General features: G+C 42.2%; 1 protein-coding gene across 5 annotated transcripts in view; it reads right to left on the bottom strand.

Annotated features, from left to right (window-relative positions):
- Positions 1-19,111, bottom strand: part of tmem184a (transmembrane protein 184a) — a 93,505-nt gene that overhangs the window by 44,025 nt on the left and 30,369 nt on the right. For all 5 annotated transcript variants that reach the window (XM_069928330.1, XM_069928328.1, XM_069928332.1 and 2 more), the window contains exon 3: positions 6,924-7,089. In XM_069928330.1, the coding sequence (XP_069784431.1) occupies positions 6,924-7,089 (166 nt within the window). The remainder of the gene's footprint in view (positions 1-6,923; positions 7,090-19,111) is intronic.

Here is a 19,111-nt window from a genome sequence, read left to right as displayed (position 1 = left end):
TACCATTGAGAAAATGCCATGGGTGGGGAAAAAATGCCACCAATCGCAAGCACACCAGCAATACAAGTGACATCAACCTATTGGACGTTGCCTGTATTTTCGAGTATTGATCAAGGTCAAAACCAAAGGACTACTGGCAACAAAAAGGTATTTTGGAATGCAAAATATAAACCTGAAACATCGACTTCACCTTTCCCTCCATGGATGCCATTCCCTCCAGCATTTGCAGTCTGAGAACATTTACCAAGAATGAATTTCTCTCTTACAAAGGTGATAACTGTGGATTAATCGATCAGAAAGGCATGGAGGGAAAAAATATGAAGTCCAAAATGTTGATGCCAGACTTGGAAAACTGGGGATAGGGTCCTCGCATCTCCTCACTTGTCAGGATTGTGCAGCAGTGCAGGCAGGGCTACCAGTCTCTATCCTCTCAACGTCCCATAGGAGCTCCATCGAGAGCATCCTGGCTGGCTACATCTCAGAGTCGTACGGTTGCTATAGAGCACTGGATCAGAGGTCAATCCACAGGACCATAAGAACAAAGGATCACTGGGGACTCCCTCCTACACCCTCCAACCATCGACACGATCTCCCAAGATTGTTGCCTGAAGAGGGCGTGCAAAATTGTCAAGGACCACCCCCCCCCCTCCCCCATTGCTCTGCACACATCTTTCAGCTACTCCCATCAGGGAAAGAGATACAGGAATATCAGAGCCAGAACTCCACACTGAGAAATAGCTTCTTCCCATGAGCAGTGAGACTGCTGAACAACTGAATGAGTTGCTCATACAGGCCCTCCAAGACTCTCCTATTTACTAAACAATATTTATTTCTATATACAGTTAGTTAGGGATCCCTGTATCTTGGAAAACAATGGCACCGTCATGGATAGTCTCTCTTGGGTGACCATCTCTGCATACTTTCTGCTGATGAAGTCAGAACGATTGTGGTTGACTGGCTCTGTTACCTCCGCTTCCTCCAATGCATTTGTAGAGCCGTAGAACATTACAGCACAGAAACAAGCCTTCTCGGCCCTTCTAGTTGGTGCCAAACCATTTTTTCTTTAAAAACCTAGTTCCACTGACCTGTACCCAGTCCAGAGCCCTCCATACTTCTTCCATCTATGTACCTGTCCAAATTCTTCTCAAATGTTGAAATTGAGCCCACATTCACCACTTCAGTTGGCAGCTCGTTCCACATCCCCGCAGCTCTCTTTGTGAAGAACTTCCCCCTCACGTTCCCTAAACTTTTCCCCTTTCACTCTTAACCTGTGTCCTCTAGTTTGTTTCTCACCTCCCTCAGTGGGAAAAGAGCCTACCTACATTTACTCTGTCTATCCCCTCATAATTTTAAATACCTCTATCAAATCTCCCCTCATTCTTCTATACTTCAGAGAATAAAGTCCTAACCTGCACTCTTTCCATCTTATTGTATCACTTGTCTGCATGTGCATTATGCCTGCTTGTACATTTGCACGTTTTTGCACTGAGCACCGCAGAATGCTGTTTTGTCGGGTTGTACTTGTGTAATCAGATGATTACAACTTCAACTTGACTGGGCTGGCAATCACTTTCCATGCTTTTGAGTTATGCGAGCAAACTACACCTTGGTGCTGGAATTTGAAACAAGAATGTAAAAAGTCATGCTCAATGGACCATGATCAACTGTGGAGAAACCACAGATGGTACTTGATCCAGTATGCACTTCACCCTACCCATAGCTGCCCCACTCCCAGCAACCAGCACATCAGGAGGATGAATGACAGATCTGTTGATAGTGTGGGGAAGGAAACAAAAAATGAAATACTTCTCATCCAGGCACATTATAATCTTCCAGACTTACTGTTCATTTTTAATTTAATTTTAATTCAGTAATTTAAAATGTTTTACAATGTATACATACAGCGCGGTAACAGGCCCTTCCAGCCCACAAACCCATGCTGCTTAAATACTCCAATTAACCTATAACCCCCATACATTTGAAGGGTGGGAGGCAATTAGAGAACCTGGAGGAAACCCATGCAGACATGGGGAGCAAGTACAAACTCCTGACTGACAGCACCAGATTAGAACTGGAGTCACTGAATTAACAGCTGCAATATCCACCCTCCAGCCCAAGAGCCCACGCTGCCCAAATACACATGGCCAATTAATCTACTCAACCTGCACAGCTTTGGAATACGGGAAGAAGCCCATATGGACATGGGTGAACATACAAACTCCTTACAGACAGTGATGGATTCAAATCCAGGTCCAGTGTTATTTTAGTAATTGGAGATATCAGCATTTTTGGACTTTCACTTCAAATTTACAGCATTTAAAAACTTTTCTTTGGTAATTTCAGATTATGATTTAATTTCCCCTTATTAGCTCTCCAACCTGACATTTTGCCTCCGCACTACCCACTTTCACTGTGAACTCTCACTACCTGTTGTTCATTCTTCCCTGGTCTCAACACCCTCACAAATTGAGACTTTTCTTCTTACCTTCCATCTCCAAATTCTCTTCATTTTAAAAGTGAATTTAAGTCTAATTTTTTCCCATGTCTGATGAAAGGGCAGCTAGTGTTTCTGATTGATATTTCTCCCTCCACAGACGTTGCACAAGTTTAGCTGGATAGGATTGATATATCACGTGCATGCAAGGGGAAACTAACATAGAAATGCACATGATAGAAAATGCCTTCCATACTCCACAGGATACTGAACTATTTTTGAAGAGCATTTATTTTATAATGTGATGTAAAGTTTACATACTATTTGGGGAAATATTGAAGGACCAACAATAAATCAACCTGTTAGGAATGTGTTGCATATAAACATTCGTTGATGACATGTTTTCAATTTCAACATCCTTCAACAGGAAAAGCATCCCATTTAATTGGCAATCTTGCCTTCTCCTAAACATACCTTCCTTACACTACTGTTTTTGTGAAATTGGCATTCACAGAAAGCACTGTATCAACTTGCCAAAGCTTCTTCAATAGCACTTCCCAGGCCCATGACCTGCACTATCATGACTTGGCAATACTCGGTAAAGAAGCAAAATCTGCAGATGCTGGGAGCTAGTGCAGTACACAAACATGATGGAGAAAGTAAAATGCAATCAATGTTTCGAGCTTGAGGCCTTTAACTCCTGAGGAAGGGTTCAGATCCGAAACATTAACTGTATTTTACTTTTCATGGATGCTGTTTGACCTGCTGAGTTTCTCCAGCACCTTGTGTACTGCATTGGAAATATTGTATACCCCTAGTCATCCAGCATCCATTGGAAGCATGAGGTGAAGGTGGGCGAGACGTTGATTTAATAAGCACTGCTCAAAACAACTGCGTGACTGTAACAAAAGAGATTGATGAAGGCAGCCTCATAAACATTGTCAAGGTGAACCTGAAGTCTTTGACAAGGTTCTGGTAGGCTAGTCCAGAAGTTTAAGACACATGGGATCCAAAAATGGTGGTAGGAGGCAGAAGGTAGTGGTGAAAGGCCAGTGTTACACTGCAGGGATCAGAGCTGGGACTTAAGTGTACGCAAGATGTGGATAGCCAGGAAGGTTGTCTCATGCTACAGATAAGTTGGGCAGAGCTTCCATAGGTGGTGATGAAGGCGTATAACATGATTGCCTTCACAGGTACATGCATGGAACAAAGGTTGGCATGAATAAAGAATAAATGAATAGAATAATGTACAACTTTACAATACACTGATTAGGCCACACTTTGAGTTCTGGTCACCAAAGTATAGGAAGGTGGTAATTGTGCTTTTTCCCATCAAAACAAGAGGGCAGAGGTTAAAGGTGAGAGGAAAGAGTTTTAAACTAGATCTGAGGGGGCAAATATTTTTACTTACAGGAGTGGCTGATATCTGGAACGTTCTATGATGGTGGCAGCATTTAGGACAGACACTTATATGGACAAGGTATACAAGGTTTGGATCTCATATGGGCAAATGGGACTATGGGAATGGTCAGAACATTTGGATGCGATGGGCCCATTTCAATGCAAAACAACCCTATGACTCCATCACGCAGACTACTCAATGGAACAAGCTTTAAATAAATTGCTGAAATACATGTCATCTCCTTACCTCTTTAAGTTACCAAGTCTTACACTGAAAATCTGTATTTTAAAGTTGAACAGAATAAATGCAGCAAAAAAACATCAAATTAGTGACTGTTCTCACCATCACAGGAAGGCCCAAATCTTCAAAGAGGGTGTTATGTCTAGACAGAAATAAACTCCATATCTTTGTAAAAAGAGAGATGTTGGAGGAACTCAGCCAGTCTTTTAACATCCATAGGAGATAAAGATATATTACTGACGTCTCGGACCTGAGCCCTTCCTCAATGTATGGACTCCAATAGATGCTGCGAGACTGACTGAGTTCCCTCAGCGTCTGTGTTTTCACTACAATCCCAGTGTCTGCAAACTTTTGTGTTTCACTCAATGTCTTTGTACTTAATTTGCATTATATTTGGACTAAAATGATCCGTTTGAGCAACTTTTAAGTGGTTTTAATATTCTTAGCGATTTTTACCAGTTGTATGAGAATTGCAGATACATAGATGTCAGATTAATGAGAGTTTATTGTAGATTCACAAGGCTCTCTGAATTAAAACCTTGAAACACTCTACCTAATATCACAGTGGAACAAGAACTAGGCAAGTTATGGGAGGCAGCTCCTCACTTTCTAAAGGAAATTCTGGCACAGGTGTTAAAAGCTTTCTTTACCAGCGAGCACACCCCGCGTGAGGTGAATAACTAGTTCTTCACCATTTCTTGCAGATCGATATCATAGTAAAAAAGGAATAAGTTATGCTGGCCTTCATTGGTCAGGGCACAGAATATTAAGGTTGGGATTAACCAGGAACCTGCGCAGAAGCTGAGATTGTAGTGCAATACACAAAAGTGCTGGAATGCAGGTCATGTGGCATCTACAGGAAGAAAAGGGTAACCAATGTTTTGGACCTGAGCTCTTTGTCAAGGTATGAGCTAAAGGCTGGCGGGTGCCTAAATAAAAAAGTTGGGGTGTGACGAGGGAAGAAGGCGTGGGGGAGGAGTGCAGGCTCACCGAGGTCATAAGTGGATATGGGTGGGAGGGCAGAAGAGAAAAAAGCTGAGGTAATAAGGGAGGGTGGGCATTTCTCTGAATGGAAGGGAAGGGGGTGGGGAACTGGAAGAAAAGGGAAAGAGAGAGATAGGGGAAGGGCCTAACAGAAACTGAAGGTTGATGTCAACACCATCTCATTAGAGAGTGTCCAGATGGAATATTTGATGTTTCTTCAATTTGAGGATAGCCTCACAAGGCCATGGATAGACATGACAGTGTGGAAATAAAATGGTTGGCATTGGGTTGTCCCTGTTACTGCAGTGGACAGAGTGAAGGTGCTTAACAAAACCATTTCCCATTCGGCGACGTCACTCCAATGTAGAGGCTATAAGCAGAGTAGATGACCCCTGCATATTCACAAGTGATAATATGGCTTCTCTTGGAAGGACTGGGGCTCCAGATGTGGTGAGAGAGGAGATGTGGGCACGTGTAGTATCTCTTGTGGTCACAGGGGTAGATAACGAAGTGGCAATTAATAGGAAAGGAAGACTGAAAGAGGGAGCCACAGAGGGAGCAGTCGCTGCAGAAAGCAGAGAAAATGTGTCTGCAGTGGGATCATGTTGTAGGTAGTGGAAATTGCAGACGATAATAAACTGGATGTAGAGGCTGCTGGGGTGATAGGTGAAGACAAGGGGAATCTTGTCTTTGTGCCATGGGGTAAATGTGCAAAAATACAGGAAATGCAGGTAAGGGCTGAGTTGATGGCAGTAGAATGGAAGCCATGAAGGAGGACATCTCTAATATTTTGGAATGTGGGAATTGGTAGATTTGAGGAAAATATGTGAAGAGAGTTTGTCTCCTAAGATAGAGACAGAGAGATCAAGAAAGGGGAGAGTGTTGCCAGAGATGAACGAAGTGAATTTGAGGTCGGGAAGGAAGTTAGCAGCAAAATGGATAAAGTTAATGAACTCATAATGGGTGCAAGAGGCATCACCAATGTTATCAATTAATTGGTAGAAACATTGAGAAGTCTTGCCTGTGTGGGTTTGTAGCATGGATTATTACACATATCCAACAAAAAGTACAGTATAGCTGCGACTCATGGAGAAAATGGGATGAGCCAAAGAGAAGTAATTGAGGGTGAGAACAAGTTCTCAGGTGGAGGAGGGTGGTGCTGGAGGTGACTGACTGGGTCTGTAGTTTAGAAAAAAATAAAGGGCTTTGAGACCATCGGTGTGGGGGTTGGACGTGTATGGAGAATGGACTTACTTTAAAAAAACATTGGTGAGATTGAACATAATGTTTTGTACAATTCTGGTTGCCACACATGAGAAGGACTTGTTTGATTTGGAGAGAGTGCAGAGGAGATTCAATAGGATGTTGCCTGGATTTGGGGATGGGAATGGCAGAGAGATATTGAAAGAGCTGGGTTTGCTGTTCCTGGAGTAAAGGAGACCATGGGAGTGACCTGAGAAGTATGTATGAGATTACTAAAGGATTTGAGGGAAACTTATTTTAAATATATATAGTGTGACTGGTAAGTGGAATGCACTACCAAAGGTAGTGAAGCTATCACAATGTTTAAGAAATATTTAGATAGTCACTTAAATAGACAAAATGAAATCACTTCATGGAAAAATACCATCTGGTAAATTCTAATTATCTGAGCATTTCTGGATAAGTATTACTGGAATGATTGCAACACCTTTCAAGGATTTGGTGGGTAGGTGGGGGAGGGGGGATTTGGTATTTGAAAGGAGAGACGGGGAGGGGAGACATTATAAACAGGCTCTTCAAGGATCAAAGACCAAATGGTGACTGTTTCCACGAGTTAAGAAGTAAAAAGCATGGATTACTCAAACAATAGCATTTGCTCACCTTCATAACAATCTCGGACAGAGTCAAAGTAAACGTAGTACTGATCATTACTGATCAACAGCAGGCTCAGCCAGGAGTCAAAGGAGTAGATGGGAACAATGAAAAGGATTCGGAGAATATAACGCTGCTCATTGGGCTTGCTGTAGTGTCGAAGATGTAGGTAAATCTGTAGAAAAGTGGGAATTAAAAAAAGATGGAAATTAAAAGGTTATATACCATATTTTAAATCAAAATTATTCCTTCAAATACAAACAAGTTCATCCAACAGCAGAAAGCAATGCATTTTGGTGCTTCTGAATGCTCTCATTTTAATGAGCAAAGAAACATCACACATTCAGTGATACATCACTGTAAATAGGCCCTTCTAGCACACGAGGCCATGCCACCCAATTATACCCATTATGACCAATTCCTCTGCTGCCCTTGTACATCTTTGGAACATGGGATAAATCTGAGCACCCAGTGGAAACCCACGTAGTCATGGGGAGAATATACATACTGCCCATAGTCAGGGGAGGATTTGAACCAGGGTCACTGGCACTGTGCTCACTGCTACACTAACCCGGCCATGTTTCTCTGTCACCAACAGCTTACACCTATACTCCAATCTCCTTTCTGTTGACCACCTAGTGTCTTGGATGGACATTTTTCCCAACAGTTTTAGAGAGGTGACCAGATTAACCCACTTCCCAGGATGGGAAGTGCTCCTGAAAACATCACGGGGTTAATGCTGAAAAAGAAATAGCGCCAAGGAGCTCCATTGGAAAGTAGTTATTACAAAAGCCCATTCCCCTATAGGGCAAGTAAAGCAATCTGTTTCTTTCCCCAAAGTTTGTTTATTGTCACATGCACCTAGATGAAATGATACAGGGCAATACACAAATGAGCTGGGGAAACACAGCAGGTCACACAACACCCACTGAAAGTAAAGGCTCATCAATGTTCGTCAGGATACAAGCAAAAAACAGGCAAATGCTTGAACAAAAAGGTGGGGGATGGAAGCAAAGGGGAAGGGGAAGGAGCATAGGGTTACAGGTGGATATAGGTGGAAAAGTAGAAGGAATAAAACTGAGAAGTGATAGGGAGACAGTGCTCTCTGATAGGAGAGGGTAGGGAGGTGGAGGAATAGAGATGGAGGGATAGAGGAAGAGAGTCAGTGGAAAGGGTTAATGGAAATTGGAGAATTTGATGCAATACAATTTTGTGAGCAACCCAGCCAGCTATTTCATGCATAGTACAACAAGTAAAACAGAGCACAAGAGTGCAGAGTTATGGACAGAAATCAGTTGGTACAGAGCAAAGATAGCATCATTTCACTTTTGAGGTTCATTTAGGAGTCTAATAATGGTGTGAAACACAGTGTCCTTGAATCTGGTTGTGCAGGGTCTCATACTTGTGAATCTTCTTCCCAACAGGAGTGGGGGGTATGGGGTGGGGGGGAAGAAGAGTGTGGCTGCTGTGGGACATCTTAATACATTGGTTGCTTTGCCAAGGCAACAGGAGGTATAGACTGTCGATGGAAGGGAGGGAGGTGCGTGATGTACTGAGCTGTGGGCAGAGCAGCTCTCATGCCACGCAGTGATGCACCCCTACAGAATGCTTTTATGTGTAGAAACAATCTGCTAAGGGAACTCAGTGGGTCAAGCAGCATCAATGAAAGAAAATAGTTAATGTTTAAGGTTGGAACCCCTGAACATGCCAGTGTGTAGAGGGGAGACAGCTGGTATAATAAGGACAGTTTGAAAGGTTTTAAGCCGGGGTCAGAGGAGGATTGGTGAATCAGGAGAGGGAAGGATGCCACAAACAATTTATTTAAAAGATGTTCCTTGAGTAGATCACTGCGTAAGGCATTAACAATCTTTACCCAGAGTGGTTACAGGGATATGTAACTTATTACCTATGAGTGATAGAGGCAGAGAACATTTGTCTCATCTATAACAAGATATATTTTCATTGAGCATTGGTGAGACTGGTCCTGGAGTTCACAGTTTTTGTCTCTGTAGAAGAACTAGAAAATGATGATTTACCAGGCTGGTTCCTCAGGTGGAGGAGAGATTGGAATTCTCTGGCATTTAGAAATTAAAGAGATTATCTCACTGAAAGTTCAAAAGCTCTTATGGGACCAGGGAGGATGGAATTACAGGGTTGATTACAAAACTAGGTGTCAATCGCAGAACAAGTGAAAGAACATTCAGGAGAAAATGATTTTTTTTCCACTCAAAGTATAATGATATCATGTAATGTTTCATGATAATAAAGGATTTATTTGGATTTCTCTAACTGTGTAGGCCCAATAATTGATTAACAGGGACTGGGTTAGGATTAGATACTAAGAGAATTGAAGGATATGGAGAATACAGAGAAATAGAACAAAGGAAGAGGATCAGCCATGATCTTGATGAATGGTGGAGCAAGAACATAGGAACATAGGAAGTAGGAACAGGAGTAGGCCAAAAATGGCCCATCGAGCCTGCTCCGCCATTCAATATGATCATGGCTGATCTAATTTATGACCTAACTCCACCTACCTGCCTTCTCCCCATATCCCCTAATTCCACTATCATGTAAAAATTTATCTAACCAAATTTTAAATATGTTTAATGAGGCAGCCTCAACCACTTCCCTGGTTAGAGAATTCCAAACATTCACTACTCTCTGGGAAAAACTATTTTTCCTCATCTCTGTCCTAAATCTACTCCCCCGAATCTTGAGACTGTGTCCTCTCGTTTTAGTTTCCCTGGCCAGCTCAAAAAACCTTCCTACATCTATCCTATCCATACCCTATATGTTTCTAAGATCTCCTCTCATTCTTCTGAACTCGAGCAAATACAATCCTAGATGATTTAATCTTTCATCATAAGTCAACCCCTTCATCCCACGGATCAACCTAGTAAACCTCCTCTGGACCTTCTCCAAAGCCAGTATATCCTTCCGCAAATATGCAGACCAGAACTGGACACAGTACTCCAGGTGCGGTCTCACCAGTACCTTGTACAGTTGCAACATTACCTCCCTACTACTGAATTCAATTCCTCTAGCGATGAAGGCCAACATTCCATTTGCCTTCTTAATAACCTGCTGCACCTGCAACCTAACTTTTTACAATTCATGCACAAGCACTCCCAAGTCCCTCTGCACAACAGCATGCTGTAGTTTTTCACCCTTTAAATAATATTCAGCTCTTTTATTTTTCTTGCCAAAGTGGATAACCTCACACTTACTAACATTGTACTCCATCTGCCAGACCTTTACCCATTCATCCAGCTTAACTATATCCCTCTGCAGACTCTCCACATCCTCATTACAATTTGCTCTTCCACTCAATTTGGTGTTAAAACTGCAAACTTAGCTACACCACATTTCGTCCCCTCCTCCAAGTCATCAATGTAAATGATGAACAGTTGTGGGCCTAACACTGACCCCTGCGGCACCCCACCTACCACTCTCTGCCAACCTGAAAAACTCCCATTTATCCCGACTCTCTGCCTCCTGTCAGACAACCAATTTTCAATGCAGGCTAATATACTTCCCCGAACTCCACTTTCCTGTAACTTACTGATAAGTCTCTTGTGCGGCACCTTATCAAACGCTTTCTGGAAATCCAAATATACAACATCAACCTGTTCCCCTCTATCCACCGCACCCATTATATCCTCAAGGAATCCTAACAAGTTTGTCAAACAAGATCTTCCCTTTCTAAAACCATGCTGCGTCTGCCTGATTGAACCCTTACGTTCCAAAAGTTTCACTATTTCATCTTTAATAACGGTTTCAAGCATTTTTCCAACTACAGACTAATTGACCGATAATTTCCAGTCTTCTGCCTACATCCCTTCTTAAAAAGTGGCGTGACATTTGCTGTCTTCCAGTCTGCTGGGACCTGCCCAGAATCCAAGCAATTTTGGTATATGACCACCAATGCATCAACTATAATTTCTTCTATAACAAAGGCCAGATGGACTAACCCCTAACCCATTTCTTATAAACATATTGCCACAGGCCGAGAACTGAGAAGTGGCATTGCCGAGAGTGGTGCTTATGCTCAACATCTACTTTGGGCCACCATTGTTCAAGGGGAACCTTGGTTTTCGAGCTATATTGGTTTGGAAGAACAGAGTGGTGTATAGCAGGTACAGGCAACATGAAGCAAATGAGGTACTTGAGGAATATAAAAAATGCAAAAAAAATCAAGAAATCAGGAAGGCTAAAAGGAGACACGAGGTTGCTTTGTCAGACAATGTGAAGGAAAATCCTAAGGGTTTCTACAGGTATATTAAGAGCAAAAAGATAGCAAGGACAAAATTGATCCCCTTGAAGATCAGAGAAGTCAGCTTTATATGGAGCCAAAAGAGATGGAAATCTTACATGGATTTTTTTTGAATCAGTATTCACTCAGGAAAAGGGCACAGAATCATGGGAAGTAAAGAAAACAAGCAGTGAGGTCATGGAACCCACAGAGATTAAAGAGAAATGCTTGCTGTCTTAAAGCAAATAAGGGTGGATAAATCCCCAGGGGCTGACAAGGTATACCCATGCACCTTGAGGGAGGCTAGAGTAGAAATTGCAGAGGTCTGTAAGAAATATTTAAAATGTCCTTAGCCACGATGTAGGAGCTCATTTTGTTCCATTGTTTAAAAAGGCTTCAAAAGTAACCCTAGAAATTATAGGCCAGTGAGCCTGATATCAGTAGTTGGTAAATTATTGGAAGGTGTTCAAAGAGATTGGATATGCAATTATTTGGATATCCAGAAATTGATTAGGGATAGTCCAGGTGGCTTTGTGTGTTGTGTGTAGGTTGTGTTTAACCAATCTGATAGAGTTTTTCAAGGAGGTAAGACCTTTGACAAGGTCCCATATGGTAGGTTAATTAGGAAGGTTCGCTCACTAGCTATTCATGGTAAAGTAGTGAATTGGACTCAACAGTGGCTGAACAGGAGAAGCCAGAGAGTAATGGTGGATGATTGCTTCTCAGACTGGAGGCCTGTGACTAGTGGTGTGCCTCAGGAATCAGTGCTGGGATCATTGTTGTTTGTCATCTATATCAGTGATCTGGATGATAATGTGGTTAATTGGATCAGCAAGTTTGCAAATTACACTAAGATTGGAGGGGTTGTGGACAGTGATGAAGGTTTTCAAAGCTTGCAGAGGGATCTGAACCAGCTGGAAAAGTGGACTGAGAAACAGCAGATGGAATTTAATGCAGACAGGCGTGAGGTGTTGCATTTTGGAAGGACAAACCAAGAAAGGACATTCACAATAAATGGTTGGGCACTGAGGAGCGCAGTAGAACAGAGGGATCTGGGAATACAGATATATAATTCCCTGGAAGTGGTGTCACAGGTGGATAAGGTTTTCAAGATAGCTTTTGGCATATTGGCCTTCATATTGAGTATAGGAGTTGAGATGTTTATGGTAAAGTTGTAAAAGGCATTGGTGAGGCCAAATTTGGTGTATTGTGTGCAGTTTTAGTCACCTAACTATAGGAAAGATATCAATAAGAAAGAAAGAATGCAGAGAGGATTTACTTGGATGTTGCCCAGACTTCAGGCACAGGGAAAGGTTAAATAGGTTAGGACTTTATTCCCTGGAGCTTAGAAGAATGAGGGGAGATTTGATAGAGGCATTTAAAATTATGAGGGGGACAGACAGAATAAATGTAGATAGGCTTTTGCCCCACTGAGGGCAGGTGAGATACAAACCAGAGGACATGGGTTAAGAATAAAATGGGAAAAGTTCAGGAGGAACCTCTTCACTCAGAGACTGGTGGGAGTGTGGAATGAGCTGCCAGTTTAGGTGGTGAATTTTAACAATTATGAAGAATTTGGACAGGTACATGGATGGGGAGGTCTGGATTGGGTGCAGGTCAGTGGAACTCGGCAAGGAAAAAAATGGTTCGGCACAGACTAGAAGGGCCAAAGGAGCCCATTTCTGTGCTGTAGTGTTCTATAGTTCTTTGAGAAATTTCCATTATTCCACTCACTGATCAGTTTTACTTCTTCGAGTGATGCAGAATACATAATTAGCAAAGGAACTGGAGGGAGGATGAGTAGTTTAAGGCTCTTTTTAGAATGGATTCACTGAAATGGCAATGAAACTATTCATTCAGAATTTCAAAAAGGCAAATGAATAAATCTATGTAAATTAAACAAAATCAGGACAGTTTCAATAATAGACTGATTGTGAAAATTCTCTGATGGTAAAATTTACAATTGCAATGAGTTTTAAATCAGGATGGCACAGCACAGTGGTATTGGAGTTGCCTCACTATTCCGAAATCCGAGTTCAATCCTGACCTTTGGTGTTATAACCATATAACCATTTACGGAGCGGAAACAGGCCATGTTGGCCTTTCGAGTCCGTACCGGTTCACTGATTTTGTGCGCCCTCTTCAGGCATTGGTCCGGGTAGATCTTCATTCAATAACGATGGACGAATTCAATGCAGGTGGAATCAAGTACCTCATGTACATTTTCTCAAATTGCCTGCCATTTCCAAAGACTTATATACTCATACCCCGAGTCTCTCCCTCATGGTCCTCTTTGTTAAGTATGCCTTTACCTCTTGCACCTTGGGTGAATATCTCCTGCAGTACCTTCACCATCTGTGTTGAGTTCACCCATCTCCCCGTGACTAGAGGGGTCACCCCAGGGTAAACCTTTCAAAGTTGAGCGGTTTGATAGCCAAATGGGTCATGCAAATTGGAAGCACTGCGAGATAGTGGTAGAAAAATCAATGGGAACTTGATGTGCGGGTATGTATAGGAGAATAGGCTGCAGGGAACGAGATTGATAGGATTGCTCTGAGACCCAAGCATTGATTCAATGGGGTGAAGAATTTCTTTCTATTTCATAAATATGAAAAATAAAACAAAACTTGTATAAATTTAAAGGCAAGATATTATAAAATGATGCCCCAAATGAGGCACATTTATAAATGGCAGTGCAATGTAATAAAGCTATTGCTTAATAATGGCACCCAGATACAAATAAATTTGGGACCTGGGAGAAGGAGCAGCCACACCAGGCACAGCTGTCTCCAATGACAGATTACACAATGTGCCTGAACTGCAAACCTCATCAAATGCGCAGCAATCAATGCAAAACACCAAGTCCCAGCGAGTGTATTCCCCAGTTACTGATTTTAAAAAATAAATCACAGGCAACCTTGGCCTCAAGGCACACATCATTAACACTGTCCAGCGCTCCGTTTGGAAATTATTACCTCATTAATACAAATAGGTGCCCTGTTCAATTCTAAATGATTACAGAGCAAGTGCAGAAGAGCATGTAATTAAAGAAAAATTTGGTAGCTTTCCTCAATTTTGATCCTTTCCAATATCAATCCTTTCCATCTCTCAGAAATCTCCTCCAGGCCTACAACCTTGAGATTAAAAAAAAACTGCTGGAGAAAGTAGCAGGCCAAGCAGCATCTTTTGGGTGAACAGAATGGTCCGCTCGACCCGCTGACATCGCCCAACAGCACCAGATTCCAGCATCTGCAGTCTCTTGTTGCTTTTATATTTTTTTGTACTACCAATTAGTGGTCATTCTGGCTCGCCTGCAGGAAAATAAATCTCAGGGTTGTATGTGATGCCATGTATGTACTCTGACAATAAATCTGAACTGTCTGTGCTTTACCGATCCTGGCCTCTGGTGTGTTACTTACATCCATGCCCTATCGTTAGTGACTGTACTTTCATCTGCTGGTGCCCCTTCTTCACCACACAGAAGCAAGCTCTTTCACCTCCCATGCTGATCACCCATCCTAATCCCATTTTTCCTCTTACATCCCCCATCGACTTTGCCACTGGATGGTAGGAGGATAGTTAGTTGGACAGAGAGGGGGAGTTCTAGAAGGCTATTAGCCTCCCAGCATCACATCTTTGTATTTGGAAGGAAACCAGAGCAACAAAAGGCTCAAAAGGCCACATTCTTAGCACTGGAGGTCAGATCCAACTTTAGTCTCTGAAGCTGCAAATCAGCAGGCTTCACCACAGCATCACACTCCCTTTCCCTTTTTCAGGCATACCAATTTGACTGAATTTTTGTTCAATTACCTCCTGGGCTAGTACCAAACTCTGTTTAATTATGCCTGAGAAACGGCAAATAAAAAAACTGCACTGCGTTAGGAGTGCGATGTAAAATCAAGTCTTGGTGGCCCGTCATCCAGATCAGTGGCACTCCCAATCAATGTGCAGTGAACTGATCACAAGGTCAGGAGACTGTGGATGTTGGAATTTGAAGCCACAAAGAATCTGCCAGAGGAATTCAACGAGCTCAGCAGCATCCATGGGGGAAAAAGAATGATCAACATTTTGGGCAGAACCCTTGATGAATCATTTTCTTCAGGAAAAGGGATCGTCTCTGATGGGAAATTAAAATGGAGTCTTTTACAAGAGCCCAGACAGACAGCAAGGACTATTTCAATAACCAGACAAATTAGTAAATAGGGTGCACCAACCTAAATTAATTGATTAAAGAATTAAAAAGCAGCATTCAGGGAGGTCAGGTGAATAGAGATAACTTTTCCCCCCCAGAGTAGAAGAATAAATAACCAGAGGACATAGGTTCAAGGTAAGGGGGAAGAGGATTTAACAGGAACCTGAGGAGAAGCACGTTATTTTACACACAGAGGGTGATAGATATGTGGAATGGGCTGCAGGAGGTGGTGAATGGGGCAGGTTTTTAAACAACAGATACATGGATAGGATGGGTTTAGAGGGCTTTGGGCAGGCAGGATGGGTGTGGATAGAGCATTTTGGTTGGTGTGGGTAGGTTGAGCTGAAGGGCCTTTTTTGACTCTTTGATTCTAAGTGGAGTGGATCTGAAGCGCCCAGCCAGATAGGGCAATGGAAACAGAAATCTTTAAGATTTTTAACTGGTACACGGATGAATTGTGATTTGCAGAGCTTGGGGTAGGATTATCTATTTCTAACCAGCAAGGACATGGACCAAATGGTTTAATTCCATGATGTAAATTTCTATGATTCAATGCTCATCTCAGTTATTAAAGTGGATTATAAAGCTCTGAAACTCAAGATCCTGCTTCTTCTGGCAACTCTTCAATTACAACTTGCAAACATGAAGGAGGGTAACACATTTATGCTTACTGATTTCTCTTCAAGCAATTTTGTTATCTTGTGAGGTCATATTAGATGAGTGCATCTACATTATAGTGTAGATCTTCACTTTTAATGATGTTTCTTCTGGATTACTCAAACATTTCACATATTGAGAAACTTCCAATTTCCCTCCAAGGATTCTTTTTCTCAATTCCTCGGTCTCATCTGCTCCCTGGATGAGGTCTTCTTCAGGTCATCCGAGATGTCCTCCTCCTTCAAAAAATGTGGCTTCCCCTCTACCACCACTCAGACCTTACCCGTATCTCCTCTATTTCCCGCACATCTGCCCTGCACCCACCCCCTCCTCCTAGACACAACAAAGACAGGAATTCCCCTGGTCATTACCTACCACCCAACTAGCCTCCGCATCCAACATATTGTCCTCCAATTTCTGTCACTTACAACATGATTTGACCACCAGACACATCCTTGCTTTTCCTCCTTCCACAGGGAGCACTCACTTTGAGACTCCCTCGTCCACTCAACCCTTTCCATTAATTGTCCCCTTGGTACCTACCCCTGTGACTGCAGGAAATCCTATGCTTGCACCCACACCTTCTCCCTCACCACTATTCAGGGCCCTAAACAGTCCTTCCAAGTGAAACAATACTTCATTTGCCAGGGTCATCCAGTGCTCCCATTGTGGTCTTCTCTACATCAGAGACATTGAATGCCGACTGGGAGATCATTTCACTGAGCACCTTCACTCTATCCACAGCAATGGATCTCCCACTGGCCAACAATTTCAATTTCACACTCTACTCCCGCACCAACATGGCAGTGCATGAGGCCGTGGACAGACAAACCAAGGTCACCCGGATATTGGAAGAGCAATATCTAATATTCAGTCTGGGCACTCTCCAACTAGATGACTTCTCCAGTTTCCATTTGGCCAATCCCATCTCCTTCTTTTCCCCATACCCCTGTCTCCTTTTTTTCAGCTCTCTATCATCTTCATTTAGAGAGAAATACCCTCCCCCTATTAATTCTCAGCTTTTTTCTCGTTCCCTCCCATCCATATTCACCTAAGAACTTTTGGCTGTGGGCCTGTGTTCTTCCCCATCCCTCCCCCGACTATTTTATTCAGGCATCTGCCTGCATTTTATTCATACCTTGATGAAGGGTGCAGGTCTGAAATGTTGCCCTGAACCCTTCATCAATCCTTATCCTCACTACATAAAGAACGCTGTGTGACTTGCTGAGTTTCTCCAGCATTTTTGTGCAAACTGCAGTCACAGACTATGCATAATTTCTTGTTTAATTCCAATTTCCCCACAAGTGGATTGAATTTTGGAGGAGCTAACACAGAAGGTAAATGAAGGGAATGCAGTAGATACTATCCACATGGGCTTCCAGAAAGCTCCATAGAAGAAATTTGGTAAGTAAAATAGGAACCCATGGAATTCAATAATCAGTAGCAACATGGATAGAGAATTAGATCAAATGCAAACTAGAAACAAGCGAGAAAGTTTGTTTCTCTCGCTGGAGGACACCAGACTATGGTCCTCTCTCTGCTGTGACTAGTTATTTCCTCAATATGTATTTGTGGCTTAACCACAGGTAGCATTTCTAAATTCTCAAATGACAAAGTTCAAGAATATGGCAAATAGAGAGTAGGATGGTAATTGATGGAGTAAAATTGGGATCAGTGCTGAAGTCCCAGTTGCTCATAATCTTTATCAGGCAAGTGTAGTTGATATAAAACTTGCTGATAGCAAGGGCTGTCACAAGGATGAAGATGGCCTTCAGGAAGATATAGCCACACCATGGCAGTTGGAATAGTAATGCGGAAAATTGCGAGGTCATCCACTTCTTCAGTGAAAATAGAAAGGCTGAATATTTTTATTTAAGTGGTAAGAAATTTGATGTTGTAAGCATTAGCGATTAGGAAGGCAAATATTGCAACAGGTTTGAGTACAAGGGTAAAGGGATCCTACAGTACCAACACAAGGCCTTGATGATAATGCTGTCTACGTCCAATCTCCTTCACCAAGGATAAAAGTACAATTTAGGGAGTACAATGAATGCTTCCCAGATTCATTCTGGAGATGGCAGGTCTGTTGTATGAAGAGATTTAGCATCCAGTCCTATATTCCCTTTTCATGAATTCTTACATGGCTTGACTGGGAGATGCAGAGATGATGACTTGTCTAGCTCAGTTGTCCAGAACCAGTTTCAGATAAACAGAAATCCCTCTTCATCCAGAAGGCGGCAAATCTCTCAAATTCTCCACTTGAGGGGTGCGGAAGCTGTATTGTCAAGTTTATTCCAGACAGATTGATAAATTAAAGGAATAAATAATTGCTATTTGAGAATCAAGAAAAATGGGGTTCATGCATCAAAGTGACACGGAGATAAAATAACAATCAAGTGTGGTCTTTTTAACATCCTTCTGCTTCTATCGTTGCATGAACCTCCTTCCTTTTCTATTTGTTTCTCCATTGTTTAAAAAAAGACTCCAAAAGTAACCTTGGAAATTATACACCAATCATTGGAAGGTGTTTTAAGAGATTGTATATACAATTGTTTGGATAGCCAGGGACTGATTAAGGATAATCAGCATGGCTTTGTGTGTGGTAGGTCACGTTTAACCAATCTTTTTTTTGAGGTTTCCAGGGAGGTTGATGAAGGAAAGGTCGTGGATGTTATCAACATGGACTTTTGTAAGGCTTTGACAAGGTCCCATATGGGAGGTTAGTCAGGAATGTTCAGACACTAGGTATTCATGGTGAAGTTGTGAATTGGAATCAACAATGGGCTGAACAGGAGAAGCCAGAGAGTGGTGGATGATGGCTTCTCAAATTGGAGGCCTGTAACTAGTGGTGTGCCTCAGGGATTGGTGCTGGGTCCATTGCTGTTTGTCATCTATATCAATGATCTGGATGATAATGTAGTAAATTGGATCAGCAAGTTTGCAGATGACACTAAGATTGGAGCAAAGGCGTGGACAGCAAAGAAGGTTTTAAAAGCTTGCAGAGGGATCTGGATCAGCTGGTGAAAAATGGCCAATGGAGTTTAATGCAGACAAGTGTTGGGTGTTGCATTTTGGAAGGACAAACCAAGAAAG

The sequence above is a fragment of the Narcine bancroftii genome, chromosome 3, assembly GCF_036971445.1.
Source record: "Narcine bancroftii isolate sNarBan1 chromosome 3, sNarBan1.hap1, whole genome shotgun sequence".
In the NCBI taxonomy this organism is placed as follows: Eukaryota; Metazoa; Chordata; class Chondrichthyes; order Torpediniformes; family Narcinidae; genus Narcine; species Narcine bancroftii.
The sequence above is the reverse complement of the archived record's forward strand: the minus strand, read 5'-3'. Positions and strand labels throughout refer to the sequence as shown.